The sequence below is a fragment of the Talpa europaea genome, assembly GCF_964194135.1.
Source record: "Talpa europaea genome assembly, chromosome: 4".
Lineage (NCBI taxonomy): Eukaryota > Metazoa > Chordata > Mammalia > Eulipotyphla > Talpidae > Talpa > Talpa europaea.
In genome coordinates, this window is record NC_140070.1 from 86825384 (window position 1) to 86845044 (window position 19661).

Below are 19661 nucleotides of genomic sequence, written 5' to 3' on the forward strand. Positions count from 1 at the left end.
TGTGATAATACATGACTACTCAGTAACTTGTTGTAATGGAAAATTGTTTTTTTTTTTAACCTATGTTTACCCCATTCCTCACTCCCAGCCACCACTATTCTCTGTTTCTATAAAGTTGACTTTTTTTTAAAAAAAAATCACATACAAGTGATACCACACTGTATTTGTCTTTCTCTGTGTGGCTTATTTCAATTAGCATAATGTTCTCAAGTTTCATCCACGTTGTCACAGATGGAAGAATTTCCCTTTTCAAGGCTGAGAATATGCATCCCTGTGTGTATACATTCCATAGGTTGCTTTTTCAATTTATTCCTTGCTCTATGATCTCTCTTGTTTAGCTATTACAACCTGAATTATATCTTTTATAATAAACAGGTGATCATAAGAGTTATGTGAGTTGTTCCAGGAAATGATTAAGCCTGAAGGGGGAGACAGGTTGTGGGAAGCTCTCACTTTATAGCCAACTCCGTAAGAAGTTTGATTAAATTGGAAACCCAGTACTTGTGATTGGAAGTGAGGACTGTTTTGTGGAACTGTGACTTTAACCGTTGGGGTCTGACACTAACTCCAGGTACTTACTGCAGCATTGAATTGTTAGACACCTGATTGTGTTAGAATTGGTAGGGGAAAAAAAATATCTCTCAGTTCCATAGCCAACTTATGGAAAACTGGGACCTAAACTCAGTTCTTCTAAATCTGTTACCTGTACGCAGCACTTAAATATGAGAAGAACATTGCCTCAACTCTCTTAGACAAAAAAGTGCACAGCAGCTACTGAGTGGCACGTTCAATTGCAGGAGTAACTGTGCATGATGAGAGGCAGGGTGAAATAAAATCTCTTGTCTGATTCTGTAATGCAACACTTATCTAATACTACATTTTTATTCTGTCTGTGTCAGGGATTGCAAATTTTTATCCTCCACACTGTCAGAACAAAAATCTTCCAGAGTGAAGCTTCCAAAATGCTGAGGTTGATGGCATCATCTGCTCGGAGAATGAAGGCACGGTCACCGTCAATGGCCCCACTGAGGCTGAATTTAAGGATGTATAACATGCTCAGGGCATTTCCAGCCCTAAATGAACACTTCAGGCTGCTAGAGCCATCTGTAATTACTGAGGAAACAATAGTCTCTGAAAGTTCCCAAGCAAATTCAACCGCTTAGATGCTACAACTCTTCACCTTTTATGGTCCTTTTTATTCAACTCATGTGAGTTTCGTTTTTTTATTTCCTTCTTTCTTTATTATCCAGTCCTGCTGGAAAAATCTCCCATAATATATTTTTCTCAAGGTAAAACCTGATGTTTATTTCATAAGGGATAAATGGATTTGGTAGTTTTTCTATTATTCATAAATTCTTATTTAAAGAGGAAGGAGAATCCCACCCAGCATTTAAGATAATTCGAGATTATCATGCTTCTTATAGTCTATATGACACCCTTTGACAAAAATGTAGGTCCTGAAATTATTTACAATGTATTAAAAAGGATGAGAGAAGAAAATTGTACCTTCCAGAACAAAATGACCCCAATGAAATAAAGAAGTTGCTTAAACCGTTTAATTTTGATCTTTGAGTATTTTACATTTTCATATACTTGTATTTTTATTTCTTTTTTTTAAAAGATTATTTATGCATACAAGAACTGGGGTACAGGCCAGAGGTGCGGGAAGGTAAGAGGATTCACCAGAGATAGAGTGGGGAGCAGAACAGGCAGATTGACTGAAAATCACTGCAGAGGGGAGCAGTGGGAGAGTCAGGAGAGGTCTGCTGCACCATGTGGGTTGCTCCCTGGCCGGCTCGGGATTGAACTCGTGCTGCAGAGGCTTCCGGACAACTTCATAGTCTGTGCTTAACCCCTTGCGCCACCAGGGAGGCCCCTGTATTTTTATTTCTAATCAAGAATTTTGCATTAATTTGCCTCTGGAGAGGGATGAATTTTCTGTTTAAAAAGTATATTTTGTCACTAGAGGAAGTGACCTTATATGAATGGATAGTGAAAAATAGATTAGCTGGTTACTAAATCCTCTGGCTATTTTTCCACAGCTTTTGATACATATGATGAAATGACACTGAGATTCAAAAAATAAAAAGTTAGTCATAATCAGCCCTCATATTCTCATGGAATTTCAAATGCTTGACTTATGAATGACTTACTAAAAAAAAAAGTGACCTCCTCTGGGATGAGCATTTAGGAGATTTAGTCTTGGAATTGCTGTGTTCTGTTATGTCATAAACTAGGCAGCTGCTGTGAGTGCACTGAACTATGAACTAAAAATTGTCATGTGAGCTGTGGTTTATCCCTCTCACCACACCCTAAAAGAATATGTGGTTTTTATAGAACACGTGTTCTGTAAATGACCGTTGGATTTGCAGGCAAGCCAAGAGCTTATTTTAGTATAATTGGGACTTTACAGGATAATGCAAGAAGAGTAAAGGGAAGAGGATAAAGAAGAATAGCAGTCCTCAGTGCATAGATTTTAGTGATTTTATAGTGTTGTCCCTAAAAAGGAGCTGGCCACAGGGAAAATGATAAGATGTTAACCTACTGTGTCCCCAAATTTATATTCTTTTTTTTTTTTTAAAGATTTATCTGTTTATTTATACAAGCACTGGGTACAGTCAGAAGCACGGGAGGATGAGCGGATTCACCAGAGCCAGAGCAGGGAACAGAACAGGCAGACCAATGAAATACACTGCTGAAGGGAGCAGTGGGTGTGGCAGGAGAGGTCTCTGCACCACGTGGGACCCTCACTGGTGGCCAGGGATCGAACTGGCGCTGCAGAGGCTGCGGGCAGCTTCGCAGCCCAGCGCTCAACCGTTGTACCACCAGGGGAGGCCCCCCAGATTTATATTCTGATGAAAGTAAATCTGAAGGGCCACTTTAAGCATGAAAAAAAAAAAATCACCAAAGAGCCACATTTTGTCTGAGGGTGGAGTAAATGTGTTTCCTTGATTTCAGCTTTCTTTGAGCTTTTTTTCCCCCCAGTGCTCTTGGGGTATAGCAACCAGAATTCCATATTATATCCCTAGAAAGACTGTATAATCAATATGCAAGCTTCTCATGGGTGTTGTAGAAGCTCAATCAGGCAGACACTGAAGTTCCCCTACCTCCCCTGAAATCCTACCACTAGGTAATCATTCTATGGAAACTTTTATCTCATGCACTGGTCAAGAGTCATCTAGTTTTGCTATAGAAACCCAACTCAAGGTAGGTAAAGTGTCAAAGAGTATTTAATGGCTCAATTAACTGCAAAATCCATAATCTAATATATCAAGTTTTTCCATGTTTCTTTATGCTTTTTTTTAACATATAAGGATTTTACCAGGGCCTCCCCTGGTGGTGAAGGCAGTTTGAGCGCAGCCCTGTGAAGCTGTCTGCAGCTTCTGCAGCTCCGGTTCAATCCTGGCCATCCGGCGAGGGTCCCACATGGTGCTGCAGTCCTCTCCTGTCATACCCGCTGCTCCCCTCAGCAGTGTATTTCGTCAGTCTGCCTGTTGTGCTCCCCACTCTGTCTCTGGTGAATCCTCTCACCCTCCCACGCATCTGGCCTGTACCCCGGTTCTTGTGTAAATAAATAAATAAAATCTTTAAAAAAAAAAGAATTTTACCAACTGTAATCATAGTGAATGAAATTTTATTGATTTCACTTAAAATGACCTAATTAAGCAGTCCTTTTAATAATTTCATAAGTATGATTTACTATGTTCTATCATTGGTTAGCTAGATCATTTTAATTTTTAATATTTTAGTGACACATGATGAATAAACTTGTGTATGTATGTATATACATATGTATATGTATATATATGCATATGTTTCCTTTCCTTTAAATTATTTCCATAAGATTAACTCTTGGGTTGGGATAAATATATCAAAAGGTATAAACATGTATTCAAGGTCCTTGTATATATTACTATATTTCCTTGAAAACAGAATGCCACCAACATTGAGTACAATAAACACTTTTATATATGTGCCTACTTTGAAATTTTATTTTTTATTCATATGCATTGTCCATTCATCAGTTGAACTACAGTTATTTATTCCTAACATGTTCGTGTGAGTTCCTTATCTATTAGTTATTAGCTACTTATAACTATTACATTTGGTAAACATGTTTTCCTCCATTTATTATCTTCCTCTCTTTATAGTGCAATGAAATATTCAATCTACATTTGATTTAAAATATTAATGATTTATAGAGCATTTGCTATCTTTTGAGTGTATATGTCCTCAAATAGGCAATTTTTTTTCATTTTGTGTTAAGGAAAATGTTAGGGGCTATGAAGACACTTTTAAAGTAAAACTAAAGTGTATAGATGCCAACAGAGGTCACATGAATCATGTATGACAGACACACGATATCTCTAATCCTTCATTACCTCATACAGTTGGGTGAGGTTCCACAACGATTATTTTTGCTTCTCAAATTTTGTTCCTTGTGTCCATCCATATTTCCTTAAAAAATAAAACACAGAATCTTGGAGAAGAGAGAAGTTTTATTAGCAATTGTTTATTAATACACACAACTGAAAAAGTCAGGATAGTGTTCTATATGCATCATCTATATTACTTTATTTATATATAACCTAATAAAATGTGCATTTGAAAAATATATAAAAGTTGCTGAAAAACCGATTAAGTAAGAAAATCAGGAGGAATGGAAAATAATCACAGGAGCAAAAATTATAAAATCAGGAATAAGATTAGTTCCCAAGAACATGTCATATGGCCTTATATTTTGCAAGGAATAGGCCATAATTAGACCATAAGCTTTCTGACATTCAATATAAATAGGGAAGCATGATCACATAAATCACATATCTCTTAACAATTTTAAACAAAAATTTATTGGGAAAAAGTTATTCCAATACTTGAAATTCACATTGATAAGTTTTCTTGAAAACATGCAACTAGGCATTTTACCAAATGAAAGGACAAACTATTTTGAATGAAGAAAAAGGCTACCACATTTGGAAGTCAAATTTGGAATTGCAGCATGTTTACGTCCTGCCCCTGAGTTTGCTGAGTGCACACATTAAACAGTCATGTGTCATGTTCAGTGTCACTCCAAAGTTGAACAGTGCTATCATGCACAAAGACAATACCCCACAGGAACCTACAGTATCACAAGAGGGTTACCAAACACTGGTTTTTTGTTCTGTTTTGCTATATTGTTCTGTATTTGCTATAAATTTTCTTAATTTTGGAGTTAGTTTCCTGTTTTGTTTGCTTTCGTAGGTGGCTTGCTTTTTCTTTAAAATTAATTTACACGCAATAAAATTACCCATTTTAAGTATATGATTAGATTATAATAAATGCCTATCTATGAAACCACCACCCTTAACAAAACATTTTTTTTCCTCATTAAACTTTTAGTGGGTCTCAAAATTCTGTGACAGATTTTTGACCAAGTTGTTTTCATTAAAAAGTACTGATTTTAAAAGCTAGTAACTTAAAACTGCTCCTCTTCCCCTTCCCCTACAGTCCCCCACACATTCTCCTTTCCTAGTGAAGGTTTTACAACACATTGTTATCATTAACCAGTCTTTTTCTATTAAACTTAAATGGCCAATTGAGACAATTCCTAACACCTATATCATCCTGTGCTGTGCCCTTGTGCCCCTTCCTGCTAGATCTCCCACCCCCAGATCCGTGATCACATAACAGTTTTGCCTGTTCTAGAATGTCCTCTTTTGAGTCTGGCTTTCACTCCACATACTGTTTTTGATATTCACCCCTTTGTCTTTACCAACTGATTTTTGTTTGTTTGTTTGTTTCTAACTGCTGGTGATATACAGTTGTTTGGATACACCAAATTTTATTTATGTATTCACCCTTTGATGGGCGATTGATCATTTCCAGGTTTTGAAAATTATGACGAAAGCTGATATAAACATTATTATAAAAGTTTTGTATAAAGATACATTTTCTTTCTCTTGAAACACAGTAGTGGTAATACTGTCATACAATAAATGCATATTCAACTTTACGAGAAATTGTCAGTATCCAAAGTGGATGTACTAATAGCAATATATAAACTTTGGGGTTAGTTTTTTTTTTTAAAGATTTATTTATACATATGTAAGGGCAGGAATGACACTGAGCAGGTTTTTTGATCCAGCAGACCGGGCAAAGGAGGAGTCAGAGTCCTCAATGGTTTTTTGCAGCTCTTTAATTGGGAGTTAGCGGGTACATGGCAGGCAGGGGTACTGGGGGGACGGGAGGCTGGCAGGCCTCCCAGCCCCCAGCAAGTCTTCACTCTATCTGGGCTCTCCAGCATTCTCTGCTTCTCTCTGGGCTTCTGCTGCTTCCCTTGGCTTCTCTTTCAGCTTCTACTGGCGTCCCCGTGACGCTGCCCTTAAAAGCCCAGTCTTAGCCCAGGTGAATCCCATCTTCCTATGCCCACACCCTATTCCAGGTGCCTGCCATCAGGCATGCATTCAGGACTGCAAGGATCCATCATCTATCCTGATGGCAGGAGGGCAGAAAAGCCTAACATTTTTTCCTTATCCTATAACATACAAGAACTAGGATATAAGCCAGAGGTTTAGGGAGGTGAGAGGATTTACCAGAGACAGAGTGGGGAACAGAACAGGCAGATTGATTGAAATACACTGCTGAGGAGAGCAGCGGGTGAGTCAGGAGAGGTCTGCTGCACCATGTGGGTAGCTTCCTGGCCAGGGATCGATCTTGTGCTGCAGTGGCTGCGGATTGCTTCATAGGTTGCACCTTAACCCCTTGCACCAACAGGGAGGCCCGGGGTTAGTTTTTAAAAGTTCTGATTTGTTATTTCAAAAAGTTATTTCCAAAAGTAGAAACAGGTTATAAATTTATTTTTTTTACAAATTTTTAATCATCTAAAAAATTTCATTGCTTAATATGTTAGTTCTTTAACAAAGGAGAAAAAAGTAGAGTGGTATGATTCAATGGCATTATCTTTTACAAACTGTACTTCCCAAAGAACTGTAGTCCAATTCTTATCTGTATTTTTTTCCAGTAGAGCTTTGTTACACGTGGAAGTATGACATTGATAATTCACTGAACTTTGAAATAAGCTGCTATGAAACTATGATATAACAAGTAAAACCTTCTGGACCTTTGCAATAACCACAAGAAAAAAAGATTCTATTTTTTTTTTCTGCCCTCGGTACTTTCCAAGCAATGACAGACCAGAGAAGCATTCTGGACTGAAAGTTGTGGTCCCAGCTGCAAGTTATCTGACTTGAGGCAATGGACAGGATAGGTGAACTCTGAATTCCCTAGCAGCTCTAAAATTTTCTAACTTGAAATAAAGACTGAAATTATTTTTAAATTAAATCAAAATATTTTGCCATTTAAGTATTACATGAATATATTTTCCTTGAAAAAAGTAAATAAATCACAGCATGCCAGGTAGAGCCAAAATAATTTGGTTATTTCTGCTAAACCCAGGCCCCTCCCCAGCATTAACCACTATTCAAAATAATGAGTTTGTTGTGTATCCTTGCAGATTTTAAGAAATACATTTACACAAAATTATATATACATAGAAATTCATAGTCTTGTGTATTTTATTTTATATAAACAGCATAGGAAACTGATTCAGTGGTCCCCAAGACCATCCTAGGTTCAATGATGAAATAGGAACACTTCCAGGACTCAGCATAGTCATATTTAAGGCTACTGTTTATTTAACAAAAGCATATAAATTAAAATTAGCAGAGGAAAAAGTCACATGGGGGGAAGTTGGAGGAAACCAGGTACCAGCTTTAAAAATTATTTTCCAGTCACATGGATGTGCTTTATTCCTGCAGCAGTGAACTGTGACAACTTATGGGAAATGCTTTCACATTTTCAGGGAAGGTCATTTGAGACTCCATGCCCTGGGGATTCAATGGAAGCTACTCACAAAGACCCTCTGATTGGAATATACTACAATTCTACACTCCCAGAAAGCAAGCAGGGTTCAGTATAAATCACACTGTATGACAGAGGCACAGTGCATCATTCTTGTCAAGAAATAGTGGGAATGTTCTTGTAATCCACAACCAGACACCAGTCATTGCAAGCAGCCTAAGGATAGCAGTCTCTCTAAAGAGTCAACTCTTTTCTACACGGTAACGTAACTTTCTGAGACTTGCTTTTTTTACCCAATAATTTTTTTGTGAGATGTTGTAGGATAAAGAAAATGTCAGGCTTTTCTGCCCTTCCGCCATCAGGATAGATGATGGATCCTTGTCCTGAATGCATGCCTGATGGCGGGCACCTGGAAAAGGGTGTGGGCATAGGTAGATGGGATTCAACTGAGCTAAGACTGTGCTTTTAAGGGCGGCGTCACGGGGACGCCAGAAGCTGAGAAAGAAGCCGATGAGAGAAGCAAAGAAGCAGAAGCAGAGAACGCCAGAGAGCCCAGATAGAGTGAAGATTTGCTGGGGGCTGGGAGGACTGCCAGCCTCCCAGCCCCCCAGCACCCCTGCCTGCCACGTACCCACTGAACCCCAATAAAAAACCTGCAAAACGACTGAGGACTCTGACTCCTCCTTTACCTGGTCTGCATGGGATCAGAAAACCTGCACTGTTTCCTTTCCTGCCCTTTACAATTGGCGTCGTCGGCAGGATCCATGTAGACGGGTATTGGAGCCCTCCGAAGACCTGGAGGGACTAAGGAGAACAGACTGTTTGCCTGTGATGATGCTGGAGGCGCCATGGCGGCACAGAAGGTGGACAATGTCCACGAGCTACAGGACGAGACCTGGCGTGAAGGAGATGCCCAAGAGAACCAGCCAACGACACCTGAAAGGACCGGCCAATGACCCCTGAGGCAGCAGAATTGTCGGGGAGGATGGACCGCGATTCAGAGCTCGCCAGTGCTGACGCAGGGAGAGGCTAATGGACTTCAACTGCTGGACATGGACTGATGAACTTGGACTGACGGTCCCGCCAGAAGGCAGAGGACCTTGCAGGTTGATATGTTTTGGGACCCTGGGGGTGGAACAGTTTTGTTTGTAAACCCCAGGATATGGGGATCTGGGGGTGGCCAGTGGGCCTAGAAGGCCAAAAGCAGCCTGTGCATGCCCAGCAGCCAGGTGGAGGAGAAAAGCCAACTGAGAAGGCAAAAGCTGGTGCTGATGCTAAGTTGAGAAGCCCTGAGTGGCTGTTAAGCAGCCTGAGTATGCTGAAGACCTGTGAGTCTCATAAAAACACCTGTGGGTGATGCCCTGCTCATTCCTGAGTGAGGGTGAGGAGCTGAGGAACCAGTCCTTGGGGGACGGGTGGGGAACGTGGCTTGGGGTGGAGCCCAAGCCAAATGTAGAGTTTGGATCCCCAACCCATGTGCTTGTGCAGTGGATTGGCCTGAATGCAGGGGTCTGCGAGTCGCATTGGTGGCTATGAAAGCCGAGTGTTGGAGCGACTGCAGACAGAAACCCTGAGGGTTGGCGATTACCCCCAACAGAATAGAATCGCCAATCCCAGAGTGAGTGCATCCTGGGGGTGGATGCTGTGTGTGTGGCTTGTAGCCGAGACTACAGCCAGAGAAGGCCAGGAAGCCTGACGGCTCCTGGTGTGATATAGTAGATGCCGTGAGTGATTCCCCTCCCTCGTATGAGCAGTGCCTTCAGCAGCAGATTTGGTGGCTCATCTGCTGGTACCAATAATTGTCTTTTGCACTAGGTTGGTGTCCTGCCTGGATTTATTTGTGTTCTGTTGTATTTTGTAATATTGTGATGTATTTGCTTTTGTGGGCCATGGCTGCATTGTTTATGTTTGCTAAATTGTATATATGTAGATTATATGGCAGAAAATCCTGAGGGGGTGGACTGTAGGGTAAAGAAAATGTCAGGCTTTTCTGCCCTTCCGCCATCAGGATAGATGATGGATCCTTGCAGTCCTGAATGCATGCCTGATGGCGGGCACCTGGAAAAGGGTGTGGGCATAGGTAGATGGGATTCAACTGAGCTAAGACTGTGCTTTTAAGGGCGGCGTCACGGGGACGCCAGAAGCTGAGAAAGAAGCCGATGAGAGAAGCAAAGAAGCAGAAGCAGAGAACGCCAGAGAGCCCAGATAGAGTGAAGATTTGCTGGGGGCTGGGAGGACTGCCAGCCTCCCAGCCCCCCAGCACCCCTGCCTGCCACGTACCCGCTGAACCCCAATAAAAAACCTGCAAAACGACTGAGGACTCTGACTCCTCCTTCACCTGGTCTGCATGGGATCAGAAAACCTGCACTGTTTCCTTTCCTGCCCTTTACAGATGTATATGTATGTTTTTACTGCCATATAATCTTTTACTTGAGAAAAATACATTAGTGGGTTCTTATCTACAGGGTTTCTTGGGTACCCCAGAAATAGAATTTTTGGATCATATAGGGTTGGGTATTTTAGATGTTGATAAAGACTTCCACCTCCAGGTGTTGTATCAATTTATGTCCCCAACATAATGTCTATTTTGCCCTACTCTTTCTTATCAAGTGTTATGAATTTTTTACACTTTTATCAATATGTGAAAAATCACATTTCATTATGATTTTACTTTGCATCTTTTATTACAAGTTTGCCTTCATTGAAATGTCTTACAAAATTTTGTGAGAATACCCTGTTTAATTACACATTCCTATGGCAGCACTAAAAGCAAAATCACTGGCATATATGTTAGAAATGCAAGAATCTCCAAGTACTCAGAGTTTGATTTGACAAACATGATTTATAGAATTTAACATGAGTTTCTTAAAATAGCTGAATAAAGCTATTCAATCAAATGAAAAGTCGTGGCATCTCTTGTGGCATTAGTGTTTTAATTTGAACTCTGGCAGGATGCACAGAGGTGATGCAGCACCTTCAGAGATTAAAGCCTCTATTGGTGGGTGTAAGGGTCAGGACGGACACTGTGCTGGTTTTCAGATCCCATGCAGATCGGGTAAAGGAGGAGTCAGAGTCCTCAGTGGTTATGCAGGTTTTTTATTGGGGTTCACCAGGCATATGGCAGGCAGGGGTGCTGGGGGGCCGGGAGGCTGGCAGTCCTCCCAAGCCCCAGCAAATCTTCACTCTATCTGGGCTCTCTGGTGTTCTCTGCTTCTGCTTCTTTGCTTCTCTCTTCGCTTCTCTTCGGCTTCTGCTGCTGCTGGCGTCCCCGTGACGCCACCCTTAAAAGCACAGTCTTAGCCCAGGTGAATCCCATCTACCTATGCCCACACCCTACTCCAGTTGCCCGCCATCAGGCATGCATTCAGGACCTCAAGGATCCATCATCTATCCTGATGGCAGGAGGGCAGAAAAGCCTGACATTTTTCCTTACCCTACACTGGGGAACTAGGAACTCACCAGAGATGGCTACTTCCTGTTTCTGGGAGCTTGCTCTATAAATGGTGGAGAACTTAGTTTTCACTTTTTCTTTTAAATAATATGTATTCATGTAAAGGCAGGACTGGCCACAGTGCAGGTTCTCTGTAATCCAGCAAACCTGGCAAAGGAGGAGTCAGAGTCCTCAGTGGTTTTGCAGGTTTCTATTGGGATTACCAGGTACATGGCAGGCAGGGGTGCTGGGGGGCCAGGAAGCTGGCAGGCCTCCCAGCCCCCAGCAGGTCTTCACTCTGGGCTCTCCCGCCTTCTCTCGGCTTCTGCTTCTCTTGCTTCTCTCTCGGCTTCTACTGCTGCTGCTGGCGTCCCCGTGACGCCGCCCTTAAAAGCCCACTCTTAGCCCAGGTGAATCCCATCTACCTATGCCCACACCCTACTCCAGGTGCCCGCCATCAGTCATGCATTCAAGACCACAGGATCCATCATCTATCCTGATGGCGGGAGGGCAGAAAAACCTGACATTTTCTTTACCCTACAATTCAACACTTGGGGGGTGCCATTCTCTAGAGATACAAAAATCTAGGGAAAATGGTCTTCAAGGAGCAATTCCTCTAAAGAGGTTGGTCATAGAGTCCCGTGGAAAGGCAAAACAATTTTAGGTTTCAGTGGATATGCAGCTGTTAGGAAGCATCAACTTTTCTGCTTGGCTGGTGTTAAGAATGACTCACTCAAAGGTACACGCGAAGAATATCATTCTGTTCTCCCTCCTCCAATACCGCTGCATAGAGTGGCAGCTTCCTTTGTTTACGCAAGCAGAACTTTATGTTTGGCTAATGGAGGGAAGGTTGAGATGATCAACTGGCCCCTATTTGTTTTCTGGTTTGGAGTTCTCTTATTTTGCTGGCTGAGGCCACAATAGAGCTGATTCTCCGTGTGACATCTTTGAAATTCCCACCCAATGAGGACTTTCCTTTCTTCCTTTAGTTCCCCTGAGATGGCCGGGATGACTGGAATTTTCAAAGTGATTCATATTAACGGCTCAAGGAGACCATGACTGAAATACAGGTCTCCTCTAACTTGCTTACACGGTTCATAGACTCTGTCTCATTTCCCATACTGCCTGAGAATTTCTCTCTTTAATTCTTAGGGTATCTCCCCCTTCTATTTGAAAAGGTCTACCCAAGGGGACTCTCAGGGAGAAAGAGGAGGAGCTAGGTAAGTGAGTTGACGGCCTCTCTCAAAACCACAGTATAACTCTGACCCTTCATTACACGTGGAAAGTAATCTTTGAACCTTAGAGCCTCATTTCTCTCCTTGCTACAGGCAGGGTCAAAGGTTTTTCCTTACACCGCTACTCTTCATATATTTTCAACTTTTATATTTGTGATCAAGGTTTTCTTGGCGTTCATTTAAAATCAAGTACCTTGTAAGGTCAGGAGCAGACACAGAGCAGGTTTTCTGATCCCATGCAGACCAGGTAAAGGAGGAGTCAGAGTCCTCAGTGGTTTTGCAGGTTTTTTATTGGGGTTCACCAGGCATATGGCAGGCAGGGGTGCTGGCTGGGGGGCTGGGAGGCCTGCAAGTCTTCACTCTATCTGGGCTCTCTGGAGTTCGTTCTGCTGCTTCTCGGCTTCTCTTTCGGCTTTGGCTTCGGCTTCGGCTTCTACTGCTGCTGCTGGCGTCCCCGTGACGCCGCCCTTAAAAGCAGTCTTAGCTCAGCTGAATCCCATCTACCTATGCCCACACCCTTATTCCAGGTGCCCGCCATCAGGCATGCACTCAGGACAAGGATCCGTCATCTATCCTGATGGCGGAAGGGCAGAAAAGCCTGACATTTTCTTTACCCTACATACCTGGATGTAGGACAGAGGCTAAATTGAGCTCAGACAAAAAGCTGAGCTCAACACAAAAAGGATGGTAAGATGTTTTCTGTCTAGGAGCAGGCCAAAGCTTTAATTGCTTGTGGAATTCCAAGAACAATCTTAATGCTTTGATTGATGCATATCCTCAATAAACATGACCATAAGCTCTTAGTAAATGATAACTATATGAAACAGAGGCTTCTTGGCTTCATTAATGAAAGGCAGCAGTAACTAAAACAGTGTCTGTACATATAGTGAGAGAAACCATATTCTTGGTAAGGTCTTTACTCTATGGCCAGGTATCAACTACATTTTTAGGAAACGACAGATAACTGCATCATCAGAAACAGTAATAGCTAGTTCAATAAATCAAAAGACAATTACTAAATATCTACTATGCACATAGGGCAATCAATGTTAGATGCTGGGAGGGATAGAGAATATATCACTGCCCTCAAATTGGGTGGTGGTGGTGAACTCAAACAGAATTATAAGTAAGGTACAGAACAATCAGATTTGATAAGGAAATAAACTCTAATTGTCCAATGTTTGGCTCATAAATTCAGGGCAATTTGTAGTCTTTATGGTTTTTAATAAGGCCACAAAAAGATACCATTTAAACCCCTCACCCTTAAAAAAAAAAGGTCTTTGTGATCCCAATGGTTGGCATTATTGTATAAAGCTAAATATTTGCATAATCTACCATTGAGCAATTCATGTATTAGCATGTAACCCAGAGGAACTCCTGTGTAAGAAACACACAAGAAAGTTCATAATACAGAAAAAACTGGAAACAGCTTAAATACACTTTGATGGGAGAATGGATTTAAAAAATGTAACTATACCCCACCAAAGGAATATTATTCAGCAATGAAAAAAACCTGAACTCTAGCTACATGTAATAACATGGATATACCTTAGTAACAGTACTGAGTGCAAAAATTATGTCACAGAAAACCAGATTATTGTCTAAATAATGTCTATAAACAAGTAAAGCAACATATTCCTTAGGCACACATATGTGACAAAACTATATAGAAGATTAAAATGAAAAGAAAAATACCCAAGGGAATGCTAAATAAAATATTTAGAAGGGAAACCATGTGGAGGATGGGAGATAGGGGAGACCTAATTTATTTATTGAAAACATTCTAATCTGGGCCTCCCCAGTGGCGCAGCTGTTGAGCGCTGGGCTGCGAAGCTGCCCATCAGCCTCTGCAGCGCCGGTTCGATTCTCGGCTGCTCCCCGGCCACCGGGCGAGGGTCCCACATGGCGCGCAGACCTCTCCTGCCGCCCGCTGCTCCCCTCAGCAGTGTACTTTGTCAGTCTACCAGCTCTGTTCTCCCCTCTGGCTCTGGTGAATTCTCCTGCCCTCCCACGCTTCTGACTCTACCCAGTGCTTGTGTAAATAAATAAATAAATCTTAAAAAAAAACAAAAAATATTCTAATCTTTGGATTGCAGGGTGAGTTCCAGCTGTTCATTATACTCTTAATTCTTAAAATGTAATTGTTATACAGAGTGAGGAATAGTAATGGTTCCTGAAGTTTTTGTGGACAATTTAGTATTAAGTTGAAATAGGAAAATGGGTAGAATATATAGTTTTGGTTATTACAGTGCTTATATACTAAGGAGGAAATATGACAAACTCAGATGACAATTTCATGTACTTCCTTATACATGCTCTTATATTACATAAACAACAAATGTCCTTCAACTTCAAGCCAAGCCTCTATCCAGCTGGACAGCATGAAGCAAAATCTTTTATGAAGTTTTTAATTAAAAATTAAAAAATTTAAATTCCAAAAGAATGCTGGGGAAATTCTATAATCTGCATAGATATTCTTCTTGTCCCAGTTCACCTGAGCTTCTGATCTGCTTCCAAATGTTACTTTACTCTCCTGTTTCTCATTTCTTGCTTTACTCAGGCAGCTCCTGCTTTTGCTGACCTGAGGAATCACGATTACCCCATCTCTCAATTTCCACATTGGTAGCTAGGAACAGATTTTAACACTAAACAATACTTCACTGAGGGATGAAGCATGGAAGAATTACAACATAAAGAACCTTCAGCTGCTTTCTGAGTCCACAAGGCCAATGTATTCACTGAAGACAACTGTCTTCTAAACTACTAGTTGACTCCATTATAATAGGGGTATTGAGTGGATGTTCCTTTCCTGAGGATCTAGAGGGAAAATGCTTTCCCCTTAATCCAGGGTAAGGTTCCTCTCTTTATTTTCTGCCTCAGGATCTGAGCTCTTTTAGGAAGACTGACAGTCTTATGATTAACTTCCTTCAGGGAGGATTTTACCTTTGCTTATATTTGTGAGATTTTTACCTAATCTCAAAGACACCCATAGACTGTAATTGGATAACAGCTCATTTCCCCAAATGTGTATTATTTTGTTCTAAATAGCAAGCAATGAAGAGTTGTCTTTGGAGAAAATCAGGACATTTATCAGTCCTTTGGTAGTCCTTCACTACCCACCCTGCAAGCAATACTCAAAGAGCAATACACATAACCTTCGGAAAATAGATTTGAGAGACAAAAAACACTCAAGTCACGTTTTACTCAAATAGAATTTTTCGGAGATTTACAATAGCAAAAAGATCACACTATTTACATTACTAAAAGCACGTTCTTAAATTAAAATTTACCGCAGGTTTTTTGGGAGTGTCTGTTGAACAACTGGGGACAGAGTAAGTTCAGGTTGTTTTTTAGTCTCTAAGAAGGCAAACGTTGTTTACAACTTTTAAAATAAAACTCCCCACCTCCTAGCCCCAACCCCCACCCTAAACGTAGGTTCAGTCTGAGTCAGGGCACTTTCTGCATACTCAATGCACAAGAACTGCTTTAGGTGAGTGATACGCCTGTACGGCGCGCTTAAATGCCTTTCCCAGAAGGGATTTTGGAATTCTTAATCAGCCTTAATGTCCCAGTCTTAGTCCTGTACACACTCTTCTCCGCTGAATGGTAAACTCGCTGATCACAAACTGACTCATCCCCATTCCTAGCACAGTGCTTGGAAAAGCGTAGGCGCCCCACAGTGAATGAATGAGTTTGTAAGAGGAAGGCGGGAAAACGGTTTGTTTTTCCAGAAACAACTTGAAGAACTACGGTTGTCACAGTAAAAAAAATACCCAAACTTGGACAAATGCCACTTTCAACCATCTGAGCCCGGAACAGGACAGCAAGCCCCGCGCCCTACGACAAACTGGAAACACAGGCTTCCAGGAAAGCCGGAAGCGCGGGGCACGCCTCGCGCATGCGCGCGTCCATTCAGCTGACGCTCGCTCCCCGGAGAGCGCCGAGACGCCAGCCCTTAAAGGCTCGGGCCTGGTCCTCGCCGCAGCGCCACTGCTGCGCATGCGTCCTGAGTGGGCCCGGTCGCCGTGAGGCGGAGCTGAGGGCAGATTTTTTTTCTTGCTCCCGCCCCTCTTCTTCCCCCACCTGCCACGTACTGGGCCCGAGCTGCCGCCTGGCTGAGTGGGTCCGCGCGATTGGCCGGGGCCGCGCGAGTCTGGAGCGAGGTGCCGCGGCCTCAGAGGGCAGCCGAGCGGGCCGTGACCGCGGCCTCGCCACTACGCCCGAGCACCCGGCGGCGCGGCCTCGGCTTCCCTTCGGCTCAGTGCGCGGAGACCGCGGAGAGGAGCGGCGGCGGCTTCGGCGAGCCGGTATGGCCGCGGGAGATGGGGGCGCGGCCGCCGGCTCTGACGGGGCCGGGAGACGAGGAAGCGCGAGGGGGCCGGCCGCGACCTGCCGACGCTGGGCGGGTGGGGCGCGGGGCCCTCGGGAAGGGGCAGCTGGCGGGGGGCGGAGGGGGGAGGCCGGGTGGGGCCTCGTGGGGGAGGGGAGGCCGCGGGCGGGGAGGCGGGAGGGGGGTCTCCTGCCCGCGGTGCTGGCCGGGGGGGCCTCGGGGGGTTCGGGGGTGTGAGCTGCTTGGGTCGGGAGTGCTCTCGCGCCCCCTCCGCCTGGCTCGAAGGGGTCGAGCTGCCCGAGGAGGTGGGAAGGACTTTGGGTCGCCTGTGGTGGTGCCGCGGGTCACCCCGGACGGGCTTGGAAGGGTGAGAAGGTGGAGAAAGGATGGGCGGATCGGGCGCGTGAAGAGGACCCTCCTGGGCTGTGTCAGCGCCTAATCAAGGGCCCGCTGGAGGCCCAGCCCAGTTTTAGAGTGACGGTGATAGTTAACTTTTGAGAGTTTACTTTGCAAGGCTCTGTTACTGAGTATTCCTCACGGTTGAACTCAGTTAATCACAATAAGGACCTTCCAGATTTCGATATTATTCCCATTTTGCATAGAGTGAGAGTGAGCCTTCCAGAAGCACTTGCCTAAGGTCACATGGCTTGGAGTGGGAATCTTTACCATCTTGCTCGACGGCCTTTGGTCAGGCAGGATTTAGGGCACTTTGCTTTCTTTGGAGTAATCAGGGGTTGATCTTGCTCAGGATTTTTTTTTTTAAAGGAAATTGCTACCCGCTGGACCTCTGAATTTGAGCTGGGCGAACCCTTGGGGTTAGAGGAGATGGCGATTTGACCACTGAGTGGACATCTTGGTCAGGAGGCAGACTGTGACCTTGGGCATGTCTCTATTCTTAAGTGCTGAAAACTGTTTTTGTTGGAAGGTTTCGTGAGTTAGTGGCTGTGTCATTTCTGGACTTAAGAGAGCTTGGGGGCAAGGAGTACATGATAGAAGAAAATGCTTCTCACCAGCAGTCCTAGGAACTAGTTGTGCATACTTGTCTCTACCTTGTGAATAAAGTTACGTAAAAAGGGGGCCAGAATTTCATTACATTAAAAACTGTGGAGCTAGACTTTCCCCTGGAGGGGAAAGTTTTGTGGTACCCTTAGTTTTGTCATACTTCAGTGTTTGTGCTGAGAAAACTGCACCAACTGGGGTCAACCTTAGGAAAGAAGCCTTGGTTCTTGGCCACAGGGAATTTACAATCCATGGGAAACAGTAAGAAATAAGTGAATTTGCAGGCAAATTGGCAGATATTAAAAGAGACTTAAGTTTTCAGATCCATTGGAACTGAGCAATTTTCTCTCCCCATAATCAAAAATATACACTGTCAATTATATTTATTCATTGTTGGAAACTTCTGTTGCGCTACATAATGAACTTGTGTAATGAAGGCACTGTGAAGGTGTGATTTATGAACTGACCTGATAGTATAGCTTTCTTCTGCCAGTCCTTTTATCAGAATTTAATTTCTGCATACATATTACGTTTAGGGGATAAAAACAAGTCTTTAAATGCCTACTGTATGTCAGGCACTTTTCCACATGCTGCTGATAAACGATAATACCCTCTCTGTGAAGAAACTAAGCCCCAATTCTTAACATCATTGCTGGCATATATAATGTAGATAGGAGACAGCTACATAGATTGGTTTACTAAAGTTCTTTATTATTCTCAGGCTGCAAGTCAGAATCTTTACAATCTTGTTGAATAATTACTTTAGAGTTTGGCAATTAATATGTATTCGGTAAATGTTTCCTAGATGAAGAGGGCAGGTTTTGCTAACAGATGAGGTTGTGTGGTGGTATTATATGGTGGCATTATACTCTTCCATATATTAATGGAATTACATACTGTGATTTTAATTACAGTCATGAGGTCCATCTTGGGAACTGGCAGATAAAAAACTATATTCTTAATTTCCATTAAGAGAAGCATAACATAACAGATCATGAACCATGCTCCACCGTTTTCTGAATTTAGTGTTAGATTCAGTATTTAATGCTCCACTTTTAAGATAGGGCAATGAAGATTTACTAAGAAATTATAATCTTTTCAGAGGATGATGGGAACTAGAGACATTAAGGACTTAGTTAAGGATTTAAGGACTTAATTTAGGGACTTGAGGACTGTTAAGGCATTTATATGTAATATTCCTGAAATGAATTTGGATTCATGAAAACTTGAAATATTTCAAGGGTTGGGAGGCAGGTAGGGTGTTTTCTCTCTCTCTCTCTCTCTCTCTGTCTCTCACTCCCACACAGAGGAATAATTGTAGAGAAGTATGAAAAATCAAGTAAAATGTTGAGCAAATAAAAAATTTAAGAGGTGAAAACAGAAAGCTGCTAGTAATAAAGAATGAGGTAGGATGTGGCCAGTAGGAGACTATAGGGCATTTTAAACAGTTGGAGAGATCATTGCTTGGAGCAGGAAGGAGTTGATGCTAAGCAAATACTCACTTGAAAAGAAGATATAGGCTAGGAGAAGAGATATTAATTCTCCATTATTACACAGTAATCATTGGAGACCTTTGATATTTTGAATTGAAGATTACAAAGTCATTAGAGGATAATTACACTGAATGAGGTGAAAGAAGATTAAACTCCCCCAAAGAGAAAGCTCTATAGCAAATTACTATTTAGTGCCTAATTCTGCTACCCTGCCTGCTTTCTGAAAGTGTGCAGTGTAATCATATAAACCCATTCAGGTCTGGGGAGTGTTGTGAAATATGTCAAAACAGTAGTGGACAGTGTTGCCAAAAAGCTCAGGAGAATACCACTCATTT

The 19661-nt window shown here is 42.5% G+C and overlaps 1 protein-coding gene across 1 annotated transcript in view; it reads left to right on the forward strand.

The window, feature by feature from the left end:
• Nucleotides 1-17671, forward strand: part of ADGRG7 (adhesion G protein-coupled receptor G7) — a gene marked incomplete at both ends in the record, with an annotated part of 78437 nt that extends 60766 nt beyond the window's left edge. Inside the window, 4 exons of the mRNA XM_084232642.1 lie at nt 900-1145; nt 12422-12489; nt 16324-16906; nt 17600-17671. Coding sequence (XP_084088768.1) covers nt 900-1145; nt 12422-12489; nt 16324-16906; nt 17600-17671 — 969 coding nt within the window. The remainder of the gene's footprint in view (nt 1-899; nt 1146-12421; nt 12490-16323; nt 16907-17599) is intronic.
• Nucleotides 17672-19661: the final 1990 nt, after the last annotated feature.